Source organism: Panthera pardus, unplaced genomic scaffold (assembly GCF_024362965.1).
Source record: "Panthera pardus isolate Hobbes unplaced genomic scaffold, ASM2436296v1 HiC_scaffold_13, whole genome shotgun sequence".
NCBI classification, from domain to species: Eukaryota; Metazoa; Chordata; class Mammalia; order Carnivora; family Felidae; genus Panthera; species Panthera pardus.
This window is the reverse complement of record NW_026526688.1, coordinates 171601356-171626623: the sequence shown is the minus strand read 5'-3', so window position 1 is coordinate 171626623 and position 25268 is coordinate 171601356. Positions and strand designations below refer to the sequence as shown.

Sequence of the window (25268 nt, the reverse complement as noted above, 5' to 3'; positions counted from 1 at the left end):
TTTTTTAATGTTTATCTTTGAGAGAGAGAGACAGAGTGTGAGCGGGGGAGGAGCAGAGACAGAAGGAGACACAGAATCTGAAGCAGGCTCTAGGCTCCCAGCTGTCAGGACAGAGCCCAACATGGGGCTCAAACTCACAAACTGTGAGATCACGACCTGAGCTGAAGTCGGACGCTTAACTGACTGAGCCACCCAGGCACTCCAAAATCATAATACTTTTTATTTATTTTTTTGTCAATTTTTTAAATGTTTATTTATTTTTGAGAGAGAGCACGTCTGCAGGAGGGTGGGGCAGAGAGGGAGACACAGAATCCAAAGTAGGCTCCAGGCTTTGAGCTGTTAGCACAGAACCTGATGCAGGGCTCGAACTCACGAACTGTCAGATCATGACCTGAGCTGAAGTTGGGGACTTAGCTGACTGAGCCACCCAGGTGCCCCCAAACCAGCCTATTTTAAAGACACAGCTGACAGCAAATAGGAAACAATCAGAAGAACCAAAAAGAGCTTGTTAGATGGAAAATTTTTCTAAGATGAAACAATAATTTATAAGAAATAAAACCACAGAGAAGTTTTTATTCTAATGGGAACAGTAACAGGAAAAATATTCGGTATCTTATTAAAAAGTAAAAATAACTTCTAGAATTCTTGAAATTCTACATGACTTACTCTTTAATATCACGAAGCTGGTCAACATCTTGTGATCTTGTAAAATCTGGATCATGGGCTAGCAGGTGAATCATGTATGGAACTACATATTCAGGCAACAGTGATAATAATTTCTCTAAAGTGAAAACATTATTATCAACAACAGTAATAAGAGCTTTTATAAAATCCCTCTCTAGTTTGCTTTTTATCCACTTCAGTTTCCATCTTTTTCCTCATTTATTTTAAAATTAGAGGCAACATGGTATCTAGAGGATACTGAAACACTTTTATTTCAATGTGGAAAGCTATTAAAGCCAAAAGGATAATTTGAGATTATATAGTGAGTCCTTGGTAAAGCTAGGAAAGTAATTCTTTACTCTCTGACATCTGAGCAATGTGTTTAAATCAAGCCACACTGCTGATCCCGTAAGAAAAATGTTAAGTACATCACAACTATAGTGACAGCATCCTTTAAAAATCCTAGTGTTATTATTAACTACAATAGAAATATGGGAAATAAACCCCCTGCACCCCCCAAATTGGTACATTGACAAGATATGTTTGCATACTGAGAGCTTTCAAAATTACTTACCAGTAGCCATGGGATTCTGTTTAATGTACTCCCTGCGTATACTGATATTTTTTAGTAAACACTGTCGTGCATGTGCTCTTCTCTCCTTCACAGGATCTTTGGCACACAAGGCAAAGATCGCCATGTACTCCAATGGGAGTAGTAACTTCACAAGTGCCTTATGCAACTTCTGAGCAAATATCTGCCTTACTTGGTAGCACTCATCCTACAGCAGCAGAAAACCAAAAATACTTAAATAAAAATACTAGTACCTTTAAAACTATGACAAAATAAACTCATTTCATTAAGAAAAAAAATTGGCAAACATTTACCAAACAGCAGTTTATTCTGAATGCCTTCATTAAAAAAAGATCATAGTTATACTGGGGGAAATAAATAACAATATGTATAAGATACTTAGTTAGAATAGTTGTAATACAAATTCTGTTTGTGCACACAGTAAATGGATCTGTATCCATAAAGGTAAATGTACTTAACTTTGAAGGGAAAGTAACTGACAAAAATAAGATGATTACTTACATTAATAACAAGTGCACAGAGCTGAAACTGTTCTGGGGTTATAATTTCATGGTAACAAGGTTCCTGAGCAAGCTTCATTATGGCACTACCAGCAGCTAATCGCAAGCGAGACATATCAGATTTACTATAAACAAACAAAAAAGAAATAAACATTTCCTATAACCATTATCATTCATAACAATGCTTTGGTCCCTTTTTGAGTGTTATGATCTTTAGCATAACTTATGCTTAAAATGACATAATATATAAATATGGGAAAGCTACTTTTAGTTCTTGAACTCAACACAGGGAAAAAGGCTCAAATCATTGTGACTAATAAATTTATCTGCCTTCATTTTTAGTTATGTTCTAGCCTAGATCCTCTACCATACATAGACAAACAACCCTGCTTATGATTCACAACTACACTAAGTGTAATGCTGGGAAGAACCATTTACATCAGGAACAGTATTCCTCATTTTAAGAGGAATACACATTCATTGTAGACAACTGATTAAACCACCTATCATATCAAATCTATTTCCCACAGTTTTTAAATGCATATGTAGCCATTAGGAGGTGATTTATACCACGGAAAAGGAGGTAGCAGACAAGGGAAAGGATATGAGCTGAGAGCCAGTGTCTATTTGGGGTACTAGTCTCTAGGGCAGACTTCGTTTTGTAGCAAAAAAAACCCCAGGAGGTTGAGCACTACCATCCGGCCCAGTAGTTTTTTATTTCCTAAATGGTAAAATGTGACAATGGATGAGATGAAAGGACAGTCTTCTTTCAACTTCTATGTGAAACATAGCATGGTTATGATATTTAAAGACTTTAGGAAATGAGGAAAGCTGGCTGAGTCCATTATTATCGTACAAGAAAACGTCGCACTCTTGGACAGGAGGATTGTCAAAGTGAACACTGGTATTATTATTATTATTATTATTATTCTATTTATTTATTTTTTTTAAGAGAGAGAACATGAGCTGCGGAGAGGGGCAGAGGAAGGGAGAGCAAGAATCTTAAGCAGGATCCACACTCAGCACAGACTGACGTGGGGCTCGATTCCATGACCCTGGGATCATGACCTGAGCCAAAGCCAAGAGTTGGACACTCAACCGACTGGGCCACCCAGGTGTCCTGAACATTGGTATTTTTGAGAGAACTTCAAATGGCTTCTGACTCAAATGATTCAGGGATTAAAAAATAAACAAACAACTACCATCTGGGTACTTAACTCTGTTAGGCAGTGAGTGAACACTTCACAGGCTTTATTTAATTTTCACTCTATGAGGAAAGTGAGGTTTAGAAAAGTGATTTATACAAGTTCACACAGCTAGTAAATGGAGTATAGAGTTGTATAAGTTTCTGATTCTAGAGCCCAAGCTAAATTTACATAGCATGGTTACATTAGTGTATAATTAGCATAGGATATGTAACACCTAATTTAGATCTGCCTAATATTTCATGACATGTGTTCCGTAGTTAACCATTCCCCTATTTTCTGTGATGATAAAAAAAATGCTGAAAATATGTTCATACACACATTTTTGTATGATTCTCTTATATTTCATGAGTATAAAAATAGTCAAAGGGTAACATTTATAGGGAACTATACCCAATGTGCCAAACTGTCCTGCCAAGACTGTGCTAATTTATATTCACAGGAGTAAGGAGGGAAGCCATTTCCCTGATCCTGTGAAGCAGTGATGACTTTAAAAATTTTTTTGTTGATTTGACAGGCAAGAGGTATCACCATGTTTAAACTGCATTTATTATATTTAGTGATGTTAAACATTTATTTTTATTTTTTAGAAAAGTTTTGCTCATGTTATTTGAATGTGGGTAAAAGGAAAGAGTGGGGAAATAGAAGAGAGAAGTGTCCTTTTCCTAGTGAATATAAATGATTAAAAAAAAAATGTTTTATTTATTTTTGAGGTAGGGGGAAGGGAGGGACCAGAATCCCAAGCAGGCTCCATACAATGTTAAACATTTTTAAAAAGGTAAACTGATAATTTGTAGTCTTCATCTCTAGTGGGTATCCTATTTATAACTAATTTATAAAGAGCTCATTATTAAGCCTTTGCCATACACTGTACATAGTTTCCCCCAATTTAAAAGTTCTCATCATTGCTAACTTAGCTCTAATCTTCTAATCTGTTCCTACAAAGCTACCCTTGGCTTATTCTATGAGAAAGATAATTTCTCATGGTTTTCTTCAGTTTATCAAACCATTCAGCATCTCTACTGAAATTGCTCATTTCCTATCTCCTCCACTAGAATGCATATTCCTTAGAAGGAGAGATTTTATACCTTTAAAACAAGCATAGCAGTACCTAGGATGACAGTGCTCAATACTCAATGCATACATGAATACTTAAATCTGTCTTGTAATAAAACATTTTAAAGTAGGAAAACATCACAAGTAGAACTCTGTAGTTTTATCTGCTGGTACTCCTGGACTGTAGTAAATCAAGAATTGAAACAAACACGGATCATGAAAAATCTGGCTTTTATTTTCATCTTAAAAGGAATATGGGGCACACGAGTGGCTCAGGAGGCTCAGGTCATGATCTCATGATTGTGAGATGGAGCACTGCAGCCGGCTCTGTGCTGGGCATGGAGCCTGCATGAGGTTCTCTCTCTTTCCTTCAGCCCCTCTTCCCCTCTGGTGCTTTCCCAAAACAAAACAAAACAAAACAAAACAACAAATAGAAAGAAGCAATAGTGATTTCACAAAGTGAAAATGTGTAGAAATGGAAACAATGTGTATGTGGCTTTTGCTTTTTTTTTTTTTTTTTTTGCATTTGCAGAACCTTGTATAATCTTCTGCAAACCACCAGGAGGGCTGTGACTTTTCCTCCTTTGAACCTCCACTGAAACTTGCATTCATTTCACAGTACTGTCACTCCACTTGTTCCATCACTATAATATAGGGTGAAAGGTAGAAACTGAATCTTATGTTTTCTCTGCAATGCTTTTCATGTGTTTTGCAAAGAGCAGTATTTCAACAGGTATTTGCTTAAGTGAACCAAATGTTGAAGGCAACTGTAATACATAGTGATTATGACTAAAAGTTTCCTGGAAAAAGTCTGGTCTTTAAAAGTGAAAAGAAACATTCCATTATGCTTGAGATGCAAACCTGGAGTACATCAGCTCTGATCCCAAAGCATATGGTACAATTACAACATTCAATATTAATTAGGCAAATAATTCCTATGTAAGGTAAAAATTGGAAAGGAAGAAAAATCTCACCTGATTCTCTTTTGCTCTGTCAGGTCACCCTCACTAACCAACATCGCTGATAATAATCGAAGAGTTGAATTGGCAGATTTAGACTGGTTGTTTTTCATACCCAACAGCCACCTTACCAGAAGTTTAATTGCCTGTACCTATAAAATATTAACATGCTAAAAAAAGAATGGAACTTAAAATTTCAATTAAAGGGAAGATTAATTTATGTTAATTAGATTAATGAGGTTGCTTAATTGCTGGTAAATATGTTTTATGAAACAAGTCTGTAGGATAATAACCATAGCAATAAGAATATTTATCTTGTTGAATCTGTAATAGGCACTTTTCCCAGAGCTGTAAATGTTTTAACCTATTTGATGTCCCAAACAATTCTACAAGGGAGGTATTTTCATTTCCAACAAATAAGGCAACTAGGACACATTACTATAATAGATAACTTGCCCAAAGTCTGGCTCGATCTCAGGCTTTTCACATTGCCCCAAAACTTCAAATTATTTGAAAATACATTTTTTAAAAATAACTATTTAAACTATACCTCTTACAGTGATTAAAATGTGCCATTTAGATAGACTTTAATATTTTTTGTGGTACTGAAAAAACTATTTTGAAGAAATTATGAAGTGTGATGCTGTGTGACTATCCTGAAATATAAAATTAGGAGATTTCCCTAATTATTTGTGGTCATAATTACTTGGAGGTTTACACTCAAAAGACTGCTACCAATACACATGGAAAAATTAGCTAAAGCATCTAGGTGTTATTTACAGTATTTATTGACAACCTGGAAAAAGGAATTGATGGAACATGACTATGAAGCCACAAAAGGTGAAACAGATTTTAAGATAATGAAGACTTGTTGTCAACCCAATACTACCACTTTAAAAGTTAGCTTTATTGAGGTACATTTTGCAACTATCAAAAGTTACCAATTTGATGACAGCTATCCACTTTTGCCAAGTTAATATTCATATTTTTGTAGAGAGTGGTAGTAAGGCTAGACCTGAGATGCTTCTGAGCATCAATACCCTACAAACAATTTCTGTGTAAAACAGCCTCATTGAAATTATTTCACCAGGCAGGAGGTTCAATGGAAAATGCTGACATATATGTAAATAACTCCATGAGGACTACAATTTCTTTGAAAAACACAACTTTTGATACTCATTTAAAGTCAAGTTAAAGGGTATCTATGAATGTTCATTATTTCAACATAAAAGTTATCAAGGCCTACACAAATTTACCTTTGCTAGTACTTCAGGGGAAACCTCTTCATCTGGAGACCATAATTTTCCATTCTTCTCACCTGTTGACTATAGACAATTAAATATATTTAATTCTTAGAAAGAATTTTGAAGTTTCCTTCATTAAGTTTTTCATGCTGAATAATGCAGTGCTCTAGGAATCCTACAGGAAAGTCACCAGGGCTTGAAAAAGAACAAAGTTGGAGGACTTGAGCTTCCTGATTTCAAAACTTACTACAAATCATACACCAGTGGAATGAAACAAAGAATGCAGAAAATCCTCAACTATATGGTTAACTGATTTTTAACAAGGGTGCTGAGACCAATTACTTCAACAAATGGTGCTAGAAAAACTAGACGTCCAAGAGCAAAAAATAAAGATGCATTGTTACCTTATATTCAAAATTAATTCAAAATAGATCAAAGATCTTAATTTAAGAGCTAAAACTATAAAACTCTTAGAAGATATAGGAGAAAATCTTCATGTTGTTTGATTTGGCAAGTATCTGACAAGGGTTTAATAGGATATATAAAGAATTCTGAGAACTCAGAAACGATAAACAACCCAATTAAAAGTGTGCAAATGACTTTAAATATCCAAAGATACATAAATGGCCAAAACCACATGAAAAGAAAAAAAAAAACCCTCTACATTGTTAGAAGGTCTTCACATTGGTTGCCAGCCATGTCTATCAAATCATTAGTGAAACACAAAACAAAACGATGAGATACTACTTTATACCCACTAGAATGGCCATTATCAAAAACACAGAAAAGAGTAAGCATTGGCAAAGCTGTGAAGAAACAACACAAAATGGTATAGACACTATGGAAAACAGTTTGGCAGTCCCTCAAAAAGTACAACATAGAATGACCTTGGGAGCCAGCAATACCATTCCTAGGCATATATCCAAAAAGATTTGAAAACAGGGATGCAAATGTTCATTTCATCATTATTCACCAAAGTCAAAAGGTGGGAAAAAATCCAACTGTCCATCAACAAATGAATAAACAAAATGTAGGCTACACATACAATATTATTCTGGCATAAAATGAATGAACTTCTGATACATAACACAAATGAACCTTGAAATGATTATGCTAGTGAAATACACCAGGCACAAAAGGACAAATATTGTATGATGAGAGGTATCTAGAACAGGCAAATTCAGAGTCAGAAGAAAGTACAACAGAGTTTACCAGAGGCTGTGGGGATTACTGGTTAATGAATGCAGAGTTTTCGTCTGAGATTAAAAAGTTCTGGAAATAGTGATGACAGTTACACAACAATGTGGGTACATATTTTAGGTGGTGGCTTGGGTCATTTTGGAGAGTTATTTGGCTTTCCTGGGTATTTCCCATGTATACAGGAGGCATACATGGTATTAAACTTTTTTTTTTTTTTTTTTTTAGTGTTTATTTATTTTGCGAGAGAGAGCACAAACGAGCAAGGGAGGGGCAGAGAGAGAGGAAGAGAAAGACAGAATCCCAGGTAGGTTCTGTATTATCAGCGTGGAGCCTGACGTGGGGCTTTAACTCATAAACCCCGAGGTTATAACCTGAGCTGAAAGCAAGAGTTGGACGCTTAACCAACTGAGCTACCCAGGTGCCCCTCAACTTGTTTGTTTCTTAAAAAACAAAACAAAACAAAACAAAAATACCCACCCAACAACAAAAACAAGAATGCTGGTGTGTATGACGTAAGTGAATTGTACACTTAAAAATAGCAAAATTGCCAAAGTTTAAATCATGCATATTTTACCACATAAACAACAAAAAAGAACCACCTTAAACTACAATCTATCAACAATCAACTCATTTAAGAGGGGTCTTAAATTTCACACTGGTTACCAGCCACATCTATCAACAGTGCAAACAAAACACAGCCTGAATGTGTTAAGTGGGAAATGACACTTTGGCTATGTTCTTCTATCCTTGTCTATTACATCTAAATGGGGGAAGGGAGAGGAAGGAATGCACTAAAATGTCTTTCTTTTTAAGTTTGGATATCGAAGGCTCCAAGACTACTGGATCATGTGGAAGGAATAGGTAAGCTGGATAAAATAGCACTCCCTTGAAAGTCATCAACAATGATCCAGCAGGTAAAACAGACTTGTCTTCATTCAACATTCATTTTTAATTTAGATATACTTGGTAAAGTGAATTCTTAATCAGGTATGTGTTTCAGGAATCTCTTGGGGAGCCTTTTCAAGCTATACATTCCTGGGTTCCAGCCCGGAGCTAATAAATTAGCATGTGCACACACACACACTGTGAGCACCTACCCACCCACACACTTCAGCAACTAGAACAGAGTATGAGTCTAGTGCCAAAACTGCAATGTAATTATATTCCGAAATGCTTAATACAATTCAAAATGTTAAATACAATTCTACTTATATTTTTAACAACATTTGGTAAAATTCTAGCACTCCAGTAAATTGTCCTTCAAATGTTAGGATAACAGCATTTGATTTATATTTTTTACTTAATGATTCATTCATCTCATGTTCTCATTTTTTCTTTCTTAAATGTTAAGTTCTGGTAATAGCTATACTGAAGTCAGGATGTCATTTGGAAATTTAAGTAAATAAATGAGGGAAAACATGCAATAATTTAAAAGGAAAAGAAAATTAAATAGAGAGGCAGAAATGTTTCTGTGATGAAGATATAAATAGTTTTAGTCTCATTATTCTAAATTTAATTAAATTAGAAACTTACCCTGTCATTCATTAGCAGATCTTTCACAATAAAATTTGCTACTACAGATTTCATTGGGGAAGCAAATTGATCTGGTGCTAACATAGAAATGTGGCCCAATGAAACTAATGGAGTTATAAGTTGTTCTGGTACATCAGCATTCAGACTCCTACTGAGTGGCTATAAAAATAAAACAGTCAAAATTACCAATTTTGTTTTATAAATATCTACATTCTATGGAAACAGTAAATGCTCCTGACCCTCCTGAATTTATTGTGCCCAAACAAATCTGTTCTAATGATATGATCAAAAGTAACTTCAGCCATATCAGACACTTGATTCTTATTGTACTTACTGAAATTTAATATGATGAAAGAATGCAGAAAAAAGAAAAAGAAAACAAAAGCCCACGTAAAAGGCAGAAGTAAAAACAAGAACATTTCTGCATCATCAAATCAGCATTATTTTCAAGCCATTTACAACAATAGGCTTGTTATGTTGGTGGATTTCTTATCCTGTGGGGACATTTTAAATGCCCATGGACCATAAAAAATAAGGGTTCAAATGGTTTTGTTGATACTATATCCAATTTACAGAAACAAGAGTACTTTTCCAGTAGTGGGATCAGGCCAAGGATCATACATAAGAAAAGGCAAACAGGATTAATTTTCAGGTAGGGTTGATATGTACTTTAAACTGGGTGGTTCAAAGTTATCTACTAATACTTTCTGAGGATAAGTGGACCACCGAGCCAATAAAGTGAAAATTAAAATGTTCTAACACAAACACACAAAATATTCTTCTAAATGTAGTATTTGAACATATAATCTGATGTAAAGTTTGTGAATACAGTGCTGGAAAAAGAGTGTCCCTGCTCCCATGGAATATATATACTAGGGTGAAACTAAATAGCCAAAAAAAAATTTACCTTCCATCTTCAACAAACCACACAGCATAAGAATAAAAATCAACATAAACACATCCTATATATATATATATATATATACCTCAAAAATCTGTGCAAGCTGGACTTCTTTATTGGTGAATATGGCATGTATACAATGAACAGCCTGTTTTGCTTGGTGTGGAGTACCTCTCTTTGCTTTCTGATGTAAAATGGGAATTAAGGTCCTGCAAAAAAATAATACCATAATTAAAAAAAAGCCCATATACTACAAGTAGTTCTCCTGGTTGTCTCCTGCTTCCTCTCCCTTAACTGCTTGGATTTTTGCTGGTAGAGAAGCCTCTCTTAATTTTTAAGCTGTACGTATGTATGTATGTGCGTGTGTGTTATATATACGTGTGTATATATATATATATATATATATACACACGTATATATGTATGTATATACACACGTATATATATGTGTGTATATATATACACACACACACATATGTGTATACACATATATATATACACACACACGTATATAATCTCTACACCCAATGTGGGGCTCGAACTCACGACCTGAGATCAAGAATCCACCAACTGAGCCAGCCAGAAACCCTGATAAGACTCTGTTAAAAATTACCTCATCTGCAGAAAGGTTTAAAGCTCCTTCTCTATCCCCAACTATAATACAAGAAACGTCTCAAGAAAAAGGCTACTGCAGGAGATAATTTTTATTTTAAAGCCACCTCATGAATATGGAGAAATAAACAAACCACCCTTAATTTATAATCTAAAACTTTCCCCATGTTATATTTTTATATTTACCTTCCAAGTACATATTCCTAATTTCCCACTTCCCTTTCACAATCCCTTCAGTTATTAAAAATAATTTTTTTCATGTTTATTCATTTTTTGAGAGAGAGAGACAGACAGAGGACGAAGTGGGGGCAGAGAGAGAGGGAGACATAGAATCCGAAGCAGGCTCCAGGCTCTGAGCTGTCAGCACAGAGCCCGACACAGCGTGAGAGATCATGACCTGAGCTGAAGTCGGATGCTTAACTGACTGAGCCACCCGGGCGCCCTTCCCCTTCAGTTACTTTATTTTTTTATTTTTATTTTTTTTACATTTTATTTATTTTTGAGAAACAGAGTGAGACAAAGCGTGAGCGGGGAGGGGCAGAGAGAGAAGGAGACAGAATCTGAAGCAGGCTCCAGGCTCTGAGCAAGCAGTCAGCACAGAGCCCGATGCGGGGCTCGAACCCACAAACTGTGAGATCATGACCTGAGCCGAAGTCGGACGCTCAACCGACTGAGCCACCCAGGCGCCCCCCCCCCCGCCCCCCTTCAGTTACTTTAAAGCAGCCATGGAAGGGCACATGGGTGGCTCAGTCAGTTAAATGTCTGACTCTTGATTTTGGCTCAGGTCATGGGTTCACGGTTGTGAGATCAATCCCTCTGTCGGTTGTGAGATCAATCCCTCTGTCGGGCTCAGTGCAGAGCACGGAGCCTGCTTGGGATTCTCTCACTCCCTCTCTCTCTGCCCCTCCCCTGCTCAGGCTCTTTTCCTCTATCTCTCAAAATAAATAAATAAACTTTAAAGTAGCCATAGACAAAAAGTAGCAAAAGGTCAAGTTTTACTAAAAGGCTGAAATGAAAGCAGTTAAACAAAGTATGCAAGGATAACGACACATATATATTGGTAGAAGAGTAATAAAAACATCTAACGATTATTGAGTACTTGTACCAAGCACCATTCTAAGTGTTTTTATGTGGATTAATTCAATTAATCCTCATAGTCACCCAAATAGGACTATTACATTTATTAAACAGATGAGGAAACTAAAGCACAAAAATATTATTTTATTTAAGCTTCTTTTTTTTTTTTTTTTTAACGTTTATTTATTTTTGAGACAGAGAGAGACAGAGTGCGAATAGGGGAGGGGCAGAGAGAGAGGGAGACACAGAATCCGAAACAGACTCCAGGCTCTGAGCTGTCAGCACAGAGCCCGACGTGGGGCTCGAACTCACGGACTGTGAGATCATGACCTGAGCCGAAGTCGGACGCTTAACCAACTGAGCCACCCAGGTGCCCCTATTTAAGCTTCTTAAGGTGATGGAGCTAGGAAATGGTGGAGTTGGGATGTGAAAATGTGTACTTCTTTTCCAAAATCCATGCACTTAACCTCCATACTGACATTGAAGGTCAAAGTAAAATAATAGGACAATATGGAAATAACACATTACAGTCTTAAAGCATTAAATGTTGATATAAGAAAACATTATATGAAGATGTAAGTACCAACCTATAAAAGAACAGGTATACACAGCAAGTAGATAGACAAAATACTCATAAAGAAATATCAAAATGTGGATAATGACTCTTTCTCTCCCTTATATTTCCTAAAGTTTCAGCTTGCTTTTTTTTTTTTTTTTAAAGAAAGAGAGAGAAAATGACAGGGTAGGGCAGAGAGAGAGGGAGAGAGAATCTTAAGCAGGCTCCACACTCAGCACAGAGACCAATGGGAGGCTCCATCTCATGACCCTGAGATCATGACCTGAGCCAAAATCACGAGTTGGATGCTTAAGTGACTGACCACCCAGGTACCCCAAGTTTTAGCTTTTTACAATGAACATTTAAGTATTCTTTTAATCAGAAGAAAAGCTATTTAAGGCAAAAAAAAAAAATTTAAGGAAAGATACTTGTCATACATTTAATGCAGTGGTTCTATTTTATAGATTATAAGGTCAGTGGTATCAAATACAATGATGACAAAAGGTCCTCTCATGAAAATGGGAGGCTAGACATTAAAAGCAATACCCCAGATCCCAGGTCATGCACCTCAACCAAAAAACTGGGATGAATATATGCTAGTCAGTATAAATCTGATTTGACACTTACGAATATGACACATTTCTCTGTGTGCAGATTTAGAATTGTTAAGAGACAGATTTCCATGGCCCAGTAGCCTCCTTAACTGAACACTGTTAAAGTCTTTCTCACAAACTCATTTACCAGAGTAGCAGTTCTTGTAAATAACACAAGTAACAAAGACATAGTGTTGATCAAACTGTTGTTAAATGTGTTACTAATTCTTCTTAGCCTAATGAAATTACACAAAAATCAACTTTAACCTTTTCCCTTGCTTTTCTAGTGTGCTATATAATCCGATGATGTCATCAGGGTTGTTTCTGAGGCTTGCATTGTTTTTGCTCCTCTGCTTTTCAATGATTTTCTCCTTCCTTCCTTATTAGTCTTAAGAACAGTACGTTTTATTCCTTGTGTCCAAAGTTAACTATTTCACCTACCCCCATTTTCCACTGCTTCTGCTGGGATAGAATTCCTTTAAGAAGAAATCCTTTACCTTAAAATAGGTTTTCCTACCTTGAAAAACTCACCAGAAACTTTACCCTAGTGTGTCAATGATTTTTTTCCCCAATGTACAAGTACAAAGATTATGACTTCTAGGCTATAAACACCTTGAGACCAGGGACTAAGTGTGGTAATTCTTTTATATTAGTCAGTACAGTTCTGAGAATGAAGAGAATGTACAATAAATATTGACTTATTTCTCAAATTAAACTATCAGCTTACAAATTTAATAAAAACTTTAGGAATCAGGGGACGCCTGGGTGGCTCAGTTGGTTAAGCGTCCGACTTTGGCACAGGACATGATCTCACGGTTCGTGGGTTCGACCCTAGTGTTGGGCTCTGTGCTGACAGCTCAGAGCCTGGAGACTGCTTTGGATTCTGTGTCTCCCTCTCTCTCTGCCCCTCCCCTGCTCATGCTTTGTCTCAAAAATAAATAAAACATTAAAAAAACAAAAAACAAAAAACCAAAACTTTAGGAGTCAGTAGTCCTCTTGTCCTATTATTACCCTGTAAGGAAAAACGGTTTGATTTGGATATATCCAGAACTATTTGCATATACCCTGAACATCTGACTCAACAGCTATCAACAATGTGTTTTTCCTTCAAAAGACATCTCCCACGTTTTTTGTCTAAATATAAACTCTCAGCACAAGTTTGATCCTAAGGCAACCTCTTTATGATGTCGAAGTAAAAATATCAAAATGTATTTCATTCTTATGATGAAAGAGAAAAGGTAATCTTGAGGGAGAGATCAAAATTATAAAACCACCACTGCCAATAACCAGGCAACTAATAAGATATGCTGTTAAACACACTAGTTGATTATCCCATTCTTTGGTGAGACAGGTTAGTAGCAGCTACTGAATTTAAACCAGTTGGAGGGAAGAAAATGTACATAGATAAGGAAGAAACGCTAACCACAAATTTGCTAACCACAAATTCTAAATTCTGTGATAACTTTTGATTATTAATATTAATATTCAAAAATAATCTTGTTATAAACAAAGTTTCAGTTTGTTCCTCTAATTTCTTTCTCAGTTTGTTCTTCTAATAGTAGGGGAGGAGTATAAGGCAGAGAAAGGATAATACAAAGGATACAGAAAAGTTGCTTCTAAGTAAAAGTTGTCTTTCCTCTCCCCTCTCTCCTATCTTCCTACATGAAAAAGAAAAATGACTGGCTCCTACACTTAAAACACTTTTGTGTTTACCATGAGAAAAAATATACTCACGATCGTATCTGGGGTAGGTCTGTTTCTATTTTGTGGCCTGTATTTCTAAAAATTTGTATAGCAGCTTCTGCTACCTTGTCATCTTCCATTCTGAGGCACTGTAACAGGGACTCATATGTCTCTGCAGAGTGGAACGAGGTAGGATGTGTGAAAGACAGAACCTGGAGGAATAGATATAGCTTTAGAAGTACAGACAATGGTTTTCATTCAAAGAAGAAAATTATTTTCTACTATAAATACAATTCAAAATTATGGGCTGCATATGCTAGCTATACAGAATAAAGATTTTATTTCATAGTCTCCTTTGTAATTTGTTGTGTTTAATGACATGTGAAAAGAAATACTGTGCAGTAGACTCCTTATGAGAGTTGATATATAGCCTTTGCCCTATTTTCTTCTTTACCTCTTAGTCTGTTCTGAAACTGGGAATGCAGAAAATGTGGCTCTTTTTTTATGGACTGTGATACTGTGATGTAAACAAAATGTTAACACAGAGCTTTATTTCACTGGCAAAACGATAGTCTAAAAGGAATATTTTAAGTGAAATCCATCACAAAATTCCACTGGTCATAACTATAAACAAAGAAGCCATAACTGTGAACTTTTAGTCACGATTAAAAACATGTACATTATTACTCCTTTATTTATTACTCTAGAAGTCCCAGTCTATCCCTAAGGAATTTATAGCAAGTTGGACATGTCTACGAAATTTACTTTCCATGAAGTGGAAACAACTTAGTTAGCATAATATCAGAGATAAAGGCTACAAGTGGAGAGGTGTGGGTAGGGGATGGAGTATGTAATCTTCACTAACTTACTTAATAAGCATTTATTTAATGGGTTATAAAGTAAAGAGATGGTCTCATTCGGTGAGATTCTTGCTGATAATATTTAGATAGTATGTTGACATGTTAGTAATAGGGTTGATAATATAAAACCTTGTAAATTTTACTTACAGAAAAATGGAGAATCAAATTTGAAAAAATGAATCAAAACTATGAAAAATGCTTATCTTCAAGATTTTACTCTTAAAACTATTTAAAAATATCTCATCATTAAAAATACAAAATCTTTCCATGAAATTAAAGACCATTCCAATACAATCCCATCACTCTCTTTTCTATCTAATGTCCATTGCACTGGTTTGTCTCTTCTCCCTCAGTTCACACATTATAGTTATCTAAATATCTCTTTCCTTCAATTTCCTCTTTACTCCATCTGATGAAAGCTCTGTTAAGTGCCATGCCATAATGAAAGCCAGAAGGAAAGACCCTGATAACACCTTTCTGCTCAAAGAACATTACCAATCTAAAACCAACCCTGTATCCCGTTATTCCCCAAAGCAATCCTTTTTTTTCAGTTAGGCTAGACTCCCAACAATCCCTAAAATATGCCAAGAATTATTCTCTTTCACGATGCTGTGTTACCTTAGATTAAGCCATATCTTGTCCACAAAGTCTTGCCTGATCTGCCTCTTACTAATTGCTCTATTTTCTGAATTCTTTGGCATAATATGAGTAGCAATTGTTTAAAAATTTCCTGATAAGACAGATACTGTCATATAATTCCTGTCAGCAGATGAAAGTTAAGACTAGATCATTTAGAACATACTGTTACAAGCACATGTTGTTAAATACAGGTATGCAAATGAGGAATGAAATAGCAAATCATCAAAACATGATTTTATAATGTAAAACAATTACATTATTGTAATGTGAAAGACATACATTTTTATAAAATATGATTTCTACTACAAATGTTTAATTTTTCAGTTTCCAATGAAATAAAGCCCAATCCTTGCATATCCTTAAGGGAATTGGAATTAAGACTGGAAATTCATGGAGACAGAATTATTTTAAAAGTACCTTAAGAAGTTCAAGTCCTGAACGAATAGCTGTATCTGGACTTACACCCTCCTCTTCATCATCTGCTGTTCCCTCTATTGATTTATTCATCAGTTTTACCAGTGCACTATTAAAATAAGAAAATCTAAATTAGCCACCTTAGTAGATCAGTAATTCCTAACTACATTGTGGTAGAACACATACAGAACCTAAACATTAGCTACAAGTACGTTCCTGGAGGAAAAAATTATTTTGTGACTTAAAAAAAAATGTTTATTTATTTTGAAAAAGAGACCTTGTGCGTGAGTGGGGGAGGGGTAGAGAGAGTAGAGAGAGAGGAAGAGAGAATCCAATGGCTCCATCCCACGAACTGCTGAGAGCATTACCCAAGCTGAAATCAAGAGGAGAATGCTTAATGGACTGAGCCACCAGGCAACCCTATTTTGTGACTTTTTAAACTTTGCTCCCAACTTGACAGCTGAGATTTTTACTTTATCTACCCACAACCTTGCCGAAACTCCATGTACAACTCTACTGAAAAACAACAAGATTAAAATTAAATGATATGTACTGGAAAGATAATTTAACATTGATTTCTATATATAAAGAGATTGCTTACAACAATAGAAAAACAATAGATGGCAGTTGCTAAATGAAGAAATGACAATTCACTCAAAGTAAAAAACAAATGCATGGACAAAGGAGTTTAAATTAATCCTTGGTGATTAATTTACTGAATCAGTAATTCTATTCCTAAAGATTTAGAGAAAAGTTCATGAGAAGCATCATCTTATATTCATAAACAGATTCATCAATAAAAAAACATTTAATTGTCCAACATTATGGAATTAGTTTTTCAAACTAATTCCTAACCACCACAAAACAGAACATTACCTGTGAATAAAAATCAGACTATGTAGCAACATGGTACTTTCAATTAATTAAATTAATTAATTAATTAATAAGCAAGGTGAACGCTTTTTAAAAATGTTTCTTTATTCTTGAGAGACAGAGATGGAGTGCAAGTGGGGAAGGGGCACAGAGAGAGGGAGATACAGAGTCGGAAGCAGGCTCCAGGCTTTGAGCTAGCAGCACAGAGCTGGGCATGGGGTTAGAACTCATGAACTGTGAGATCATGACCTGAGCTGAAGTCGGACACGTGCCCGATAGAGCCATCCAGGCGCCCCTGATTTTATTTTTTCAAATGTTTATTTATTTATTTTCAGAGAGAGAGAGAGAGAGAGCGAGAGAGCGAGCAGGTGAGCGCGTGCACACACAGGAAGGGGCAGAAAGAGAGGGAAACAAAGAATCCCAAGCAGGCTCCATGCTCAGCATGGAGACTGACGCGGGGCTCGAACTCACAAACTGTGAGATCATGACCTGAGCTGAAATCTAAAGTCGGAGGCTTAACTAACTGAGCCACCCAGGCGCCCCAACGTGGTATTATTTTAAGTAAAAACAAATATGATTTTTTTAAATCCTTAATTTAAATTTATTTTAAAGTTTTAATTAGTTAATATACAGTGCAATATTGGTTTTGGAAGCAGAATTCAGTGATTAATTACTTAAGGACAACACTCGGTGCTCATTACAACAAATGCCCTTTTTTTTTAAATTTTTGTTTCCCTTCCCTTATGTTTATCTGTTTTTTAATTTTTTAAAGAATTTTTAAATGTTTATTTAGTTTTTAGAGAAAGACAGAGTGTGAGCAGGAGAGGGACACAGAGAGAGGGAAACACACAATCTGAAGCAAGCCTCGGGCTCTGAGCTGTCAGCATAGAGCTGGACATGGGGCTTGAACTCACAAACTGTGAGATCATGACCTCAGCTGAAGTCGGGACGCTTAACTGACTGAGCCACCCAGGTGCCCCACAACAAATGCCCTTCTTAATACCCATCACCTACCTAGCCCATCCCCCACCCCCCCCCCCCCCATCAACCCTCAGTTTGCTCTCTATCGTTAGGGGTCTCTTGTGGTTTGTTTCCCTTTCTTCTTCTTTTTCTCCCCTTTCCCTATTTTCATTTGTTTTGTTTTTTAAATTCCACATATGAGTGAAATCATATGATATTTGTCTTTTTCTGACTGACTTATTTCACTTAGCATAAAATATTCTAGCTCCATCCATGTTGTTGCAATAGATGTGATTTTTGGTTTTGAGGCTGTTTCCTCATCAGTAAACTGAAAAAAAAACCAACAACCCTTATTTTGGGGGCATTAAATTATTACAGCAAATGACCTAATACATAGCAAATATTTAACAAATGGAAGTTAATCGTAACTGTTTCAGGTTAAAATTTTTCCCTTGGAAAAATACACATATTTTAGTCAAACTATTAAAAAATTTTAAGTATAAAATACATAAGGTACACAGATACATCTTCTATATAATTTAAACCACTTTTAGTACTTTTATTTCCCTTTTAACATCACAAGAATAATTTAAAAACTTCCTCAGTATCTTCAATTGATAAACATTTTTTTAAAAAACAAATTAGGAGTGTATTAAACACTAGCTGGAAATATAATTTATGTATCATATAACTCACCTATTTAAAATGTATAATTCGGTGGTTTTTAGTTTATATTCACAGGGTTGTATAACCATTACCACAATCTAATTTTAGATTTCACCCCATTCCCCAAAAAATCCCTTTTCCAATAGGAGTCACTGCTGTTCACTCGTATCTCCTCTATTCCTAGTCATTTACTAATTTGCCTTCTGTTGCTACACATTTGCCTATTCTGAATATTTCATATAGACTCATATGATATATACGTAGTCTTTTATGAGTGACTCCTTTCACCTAGCAAACTGTTCTTGAGGTTCATCCATGTTGTACTATGTATTAGTATTTCATTTACTTTAATCCTGAATAACCTTCTAGTATATGCATATAAGACAGTTTATCAGTTGATGGACATTTGAGTTTTTTTCTATTTTTTTTCAGCTATTATGAATAATGTTTCTGTAAACATTCATATCCAAGTATGGACATATATTTTCACTTCTCTTGGGCATATATTTGTGAGTGGAGTTGCTGGGTCATATAGTAACTCTGTTTTAACTTTTTTTTATATTTAAAGTTTATTTATTTTGAGAGAGAGAGAGAGTAAGCAGGGGAGGGGGCAGAGAGAGTGAGAGACAGAATCCCAAGCAGCCTCCATGTTGTCAGCACAAAGCACAATGTGGGGCTTGAACTCACAAACTGAGATCATGACCTGAGCTGAGATCATGAGTTGGACACTTCACCGACTGAGTCACCCAGGCACCACAAATGTTTATTTTTGAGAGAGAAAGAGCACAAGTGTGCATGAGTGGGGCAATGTGCACAAGGTGGGCAAGGGCAGACAGAGAGGGGGACAGAAGATCTGAAGTGGGCTCAGCACTGACAGCACAGAGCCTGATGCGGGGTTCAAACTCACAAACTGAGAGATCACAACATGAGCCAAAGTCACACGCTTAACTGACTAAACCACCTAGGCACCCCTCTATGTTTGAACTTACTGAGCAGCTGCCAAACTGTTTTCCAAAGCAGCTTCATCATTTTATATTCCCACCAGCAATATATGAGGGTAACAATTTTTTGACATCTTCTCCCACTCATCTTTTTTATTATAGCCATACCAGTGGGTATAAAGTGGTGTTTCATTGTGAATATATATATATATATATATATATAAATATTCCCATCTCCACAAAAAATTGCCTTATGCCCCGTGCGGTCAATCTCCTTTTTCCACACTGGCAATCACTGACCTGGTTTCTGTCACTATAATTTTACCTTTTCTAGAATTTCACGTATTTTGCGTCTGACATCTTTTATGTGACATAATTCTCTTGAGATTTCTCTACATTGTTGCATAGAATCAATAGTTTGTTCCTTTCTATTGCTGAGAAGTATTACATTGTATGGATTTATCACAGTATGTTTATCTAATTACCAACAGATGAACTTTAGAGTATTTCTAGTTTAAAGATATAAATAAAGCTGCTACAAGCAATTAACTTGAAGTCTTTATGGGAATTTAGGTATTCTTTTTTTGTAGGCAAATATCTAGTACTGTCATTCCTGAGTTGTATGGTAATATTATATGTATACTTAATGTTACAACAAACTATCTCCTGTATCACCAACACCTGGTTCAGTCAGTCTGAAATATCATCAATACTTGGTATGGACAGTATCTTTAATTTCAGCCATTCAAATGGGTATGTAGTGGTTTCTCACTGAAATTTGAATTTATATTTCCCTAATGAGTAATAATGTTGGTTGTCTTTTCCTGTGCTTATTTCCTATTTGTATATCTTACTTGGTGAAGTCTGTTCAAATCTGTCCCCTTTTTTTAAATTGGATCATTTATTGAGTAGGATGCTTAACTTAATGAGTTACCCAGGTGCTCCATCATTGTTTATGCTTTTTATGTCCTATTTAAGATATCTTGCTTACCCAGTATTTTGCTCTACAAGTTTTAGCTCTGACATATATTAAAAACAAAAGTTATTTCCAATTTGAGAAGAATATCTGAAGTATGCTTTCTATTTGGACGAAATCCTGTAAAATGATACACGAATTTAACAAGATTACAAACGTGTTTGAAAAAATTTATGAGTGTATCTAATTATTTTTAAGAGGTTATGCATGCATTTATTTAATAAGTATTTACTGACCACCTATTATCTGCCAAGTCTTAGGGTCTATCCTGGAAATACAGTGCAAAACAATACAGTGCATCATCTCTGCCTTCATTATAATGTGGGTGGATCATCATTATGAGTCAATAAGCTGTAAGAGACCCAAGTCTTAAAACCAGGACCGCAGTCCTTTCTCTTATAAAAGTATTTTCGTTTCTAAATTAGAGAAATAATACATACTCCATATGCTTCATAGGGGTATCATGAAGCAAAAGATTATCACCAATTCAAGTGTCTGTTCAAAATTGCTTGGGAAGTCTTCTATGTGTCTCTTTCTCTTTTAATTTGTATAACAACTGTTATAAATCTTCACTATTCTAACTCAGGTCTAAATTCTTCCACTGAGCAGACTACTTATATTACTTTTAACCTGACAGAGAATAAAGGAGGCCATGAGTGAAAACTAATTTTCTATACCCTATCTTCTAAATTCCTCTAATTTGTATCTATCATTTTTTCATATCATGGAGAAGATTTTCTTCTTTCTGCTCTTCTTCTTTAGGGATGTTGCATTATAATTCTACCCCCCTTCCCCCATCTTCAGCCTCTCTTCTTTTCTATTAGCACCTCTCAAAGGTATTTAAATATTCAAAATTTCTTCATTAAAAACAACAAAAGACCCTTCCTCAGGCTTACTCTCTTTCCATTATCTAATTTTTCTCTTTAACATTTTATAGCTAAATTGTCCACAGTGGCTGTCCTACATCCCAATTTACCTCCTAAAGCAGACTTTGGAAGTGTAACAAGTTATTTATCCCTTGGATTTTCTCCTATCTCAAGGCTGCAGAGTGGACCCTATTAGGATCCTGTTGAGCTAAGTCAATCACCTCTGGGCTTGAGCAGTCTTCTCTGCTCAATTTTTATCATTTTCTCTGTGTACCATGATGTGGATGTTGGGAAGGGCTATCTTATGCTCTTCTCAATCCTTGGTAAACTGGGCTTGCCCCTGATACTCCAAAGAAACTATCCTGGCCATAGTGACGTTTTTCCTTTTTCTAAATCCAATGGATGATTTTTAGTATCTATTTTACTTCCGGATAGCATCTGACCTCTCCAACTTTTAGTCCCTCTTTAGCTTCTGTGTTACCACTCTTTCCTGATTTTCCATTTAAAATTTTTTAAAAAATGTTTATCTATTCTTGAGAGAGAGACAGAGACAGAGTGTGAGTTGGGGAGGGTCAGAGAGAGAGGGAGACACAGAATCTGAAGCAGGCTCAGGGTTTTGAGCTGTCAGCACAGAGCCTGACGCGGGGCTCGAACTCACAAACTGTGAGATCATGACCCGAGTTGAAGTCGGACTCTTAACCAATTGAGCCACCCAGGTGCCCCTGATTTTCCACTTTTGACCATGCCTCCTTAAAAACAATTTTTTTTTTTAAATTGAAGAATTGACATACAATCTTATATTAGTTTCAGGGGTAGAGGAGAGTGACTTGATATTTATAAACATGAAATGGTCACAATAAGTCTAGTTACCATCTGTCACCATACTATATTGTCAAATTTTTAAAAAATTTAATGAATTCCTTATCTTGTAGCCAACCTCTTAATTAATTTTCCTTAGGATTCAGTCTTCAACCTTTTTCTTTTAAAATTTTACCCTCTCCCTGAAGGTAAAATTTTACTCCTCTCTCCCACTATTACAATCACTACTTCACTTTCAACCACTATCTATGGATAAATAACTAACTGGAGCACACATATGTGTATCTGTATAAACACAAGTCTGGGGAAAATATACTAAAGAAAAATTGGTTATATTTAGGATGATTTTCTACTATCCTCATTCTTTTCTTCCAAAATCCTTCATTATGGTTAAAGCACATACAACTTTCCAACTACTTCTTAATTGCCTTTGTTTTTGTCTATTTATTCTTCCTAGAATAGCTACTAAAGTTCATTTGGTAATTACTATGTGCGAGGCACTGTGCTAAGTGTTTTATATATCCATGTTATTTAAGCCTCTCAACAATTCCAGTTGTTATTTTATTGCTGTGTATTGTTATTGTATTGTAAATGTATTATTATCCTTATTTTAAAGGTGAGGAAATTAAAGCTCAGAGTAGCTTAAATAATCTACCCAAGGACACAGGGCTAGTGGCCTGTTCTTCTGCAATCTCCACCTGACTACTCTCCATAATTCCTACTGATCTTTCACTACCCATTTTATGTGTGATCTATTTCAGAACCTGCTCTAATAACAAATTCATCCCACACAATTTGGGTTAAATAACTATCCTTCCCTAGTTACCCAATGTATTTTACAAATTGCTCCATTAAATGTGTGTTAAATGAAGAAACAAACCCTCTATTCACAATAGTCCATAAAGATTTGGTTACACAGAAAGAATATTATATGACATATTTCTCATTAAAATAAACTAGAATTTTGCATGAAAGTAGTCTCTCAGAAACCCTAACCATAAGTTGATTTCTCTGAGCCCAAACATGATGCTACTGAAAAAGCAGTGTTTGGTCTGTTAAGACTGGAGATCAACCACTAGCTTTACTATAATTTACTAAAGTAATGAAACCCTGTGAAGCCTCATGGAGACAAAGAGCAAATGCCATTATATGTATCTTTCAAAGTCAATACGCAAAGGCAGAGCACTATCTACATGTACTATATCCTGATTTACCCCATTAAAATCAAATGGCATAGAGCAAAGGACACTGACATCAAAAATAATAAATGTGTTGGTGGGAATATAAATATATGGTATGGCCACTGTGGAAAATAGTAGGGAGGTTCATCAAAAAATTAAAAACAGAAATATATGGTCCAGTAATTCCACTACTGGGTATTTACCCAAAGAAAATGAAAACACTAATTTGAAAAGATATATGCATCCCTATGTTTACTGCAGCATTTTTTATAATAGTCAAGACATGGAAGCAACCTAAGTGTCCAATGGCAGATGAACGGATAAAGATGTGGTATGTGTATGTATGTATGTGTACACACAGGAATAATATGCAGCAATAAAAAGGGATGAGGTCTTGTCATTTGCAACCACATGGATGGACCTAGATGATATTATGCTAAATGAAATAAGTCAGAGAAAGACAAGTATGATTTATGATATTTTTGATTTACTCATGTAGAATGTAAAAAAACAAATGAATAAACAAACTAAAAGCAGAATCAGACCTATAAATACAGAGAACTGATGGCTGCAAGAGGGAAGGGGGATGGGCAAAAGGGGTGAAGAGGAGTGGAAGATATAGGCTTCGAGCTATGGAATACATCATCGGAATAAAAGGTACAGTGCAGGGGATATAATTAATGATATTGTAACAGCGCTGTATGGTGACAGATGATAGTTATATTTGTGGTGGGCCATAGCATATGGTATAGAGATGCCAAATCACTATGCTGTACACCTGAAACTAATTAACATTGTGTCTGAAATATACCCAAATAAAAAAAAATTAAAACAGAGGTGCCTGGGTGGCTCAGTTGGTTAAGTGCCTGACTCTTGATCTCAGCTCAGGTCTTGACTCAGGATCGTGGATTCAAGCCCTGCACTGGGCTCTGCATTGGGTGAAAAGCCAATTAAAAAATAAATAAGTAAAAACAAAAAAATTAAAATAAAATTACTTCCATCCTTTGGAAAAATAAAATAAATCTAGGGTTTTTGTCATTACCCAGCTGTGAACAAACCACTTACTCTCTGAAAACCTTACTTTTCTAAGCTCCAACTCTTAATTTCAGCTCAGGTCATGATCTTGTGGTTGGTGAGTTCGAGCCCCATGTCAAGCTCTCTGCTGTCAGTGCAGAGCCCACTTCGGATCCTCTGTCCTCCTCTCTCTTTGCACCTACCCCACTCACTTACTCTCTCAAAAATAAACAAACATTAAAAAAAAAGAGAAAAAGGTAGACAGACATTGCTGTTATAAGCTGAATTGTGTACCCCCAAATTAAATGTTGGAGTCTAATCTACAGTACCTGATAATGTGAGTATATTTGAAAGTAGGGTCTTAACACAGATAATTAAGGTAAAATGAGGTGAAATGTGTGAGCCATTATTCAATATAATTATTGTTCTTATAGGAAGGGAAGATTAGGACACAGATAAAATAAGACCCTATAAGGAGACAGTGAGAGGAGGCCATCTGCAAGTCAAGAAGAGAGGCTTCAGAAGAAATCAAACTTGATGGCACCTTGATCTTTGACTTGTGGCCTCCAGAACTGTGAGAAAAATTAATTTCAGTTGTTAAAATCACTCAGTCTGTGGTATTTTGTTATGGCAGCCCTAGAAAACCAATACAACTGGCATTTCAATACAACCAAAGCAGTAATTCA

At 35.7% G+C, this 25268-nt stretch overlaps 1 protein-coding gene across 2 annotated transcripts in view; it reads right to left on the bottom strand.

Moving 5' to 3' along the window:
* Positions 1-25268, bottom strand: part of PDS5A (PDS5 cohesin associated factor A) — a 137280-nt gene that overhangs the window by 34357 nt on the left and 77655 nt on the right. For both annotated transcript variants that reach the window (XM_019413823.2, XM_053901618.1), the window contains exons 18-26: positions 16290-16395; positions 14425-14585; positions 9939-10062; positions 8953-9111; positions 6232-6300; positions 4991-5127; positions 1757-1880; positions 1238-1442; positions 667-781 (exon numbers count right to left, since the gene is read on the bottom strand). In XM_019413823.2, the coding sequence (XP_019269368.1) occupies positions 667-781; positions 1238-1442; positions 1757-1880; positions 4991-5127; positions 6232-6300; positions 8953-9111; positions 9939-10062; positions 14425-14585; positions 16290-16395 (1200 nt within the window). The remainder of the gene's footprint in view (positions 1-666; positions 782-1237; positions 1443-1756; positions 1881-4990; positions 5128-6231; positions 6301-8952; positions 9112-9938; positions 10063-14424; positions 14586-16289; positions 16396-25268) is intronic.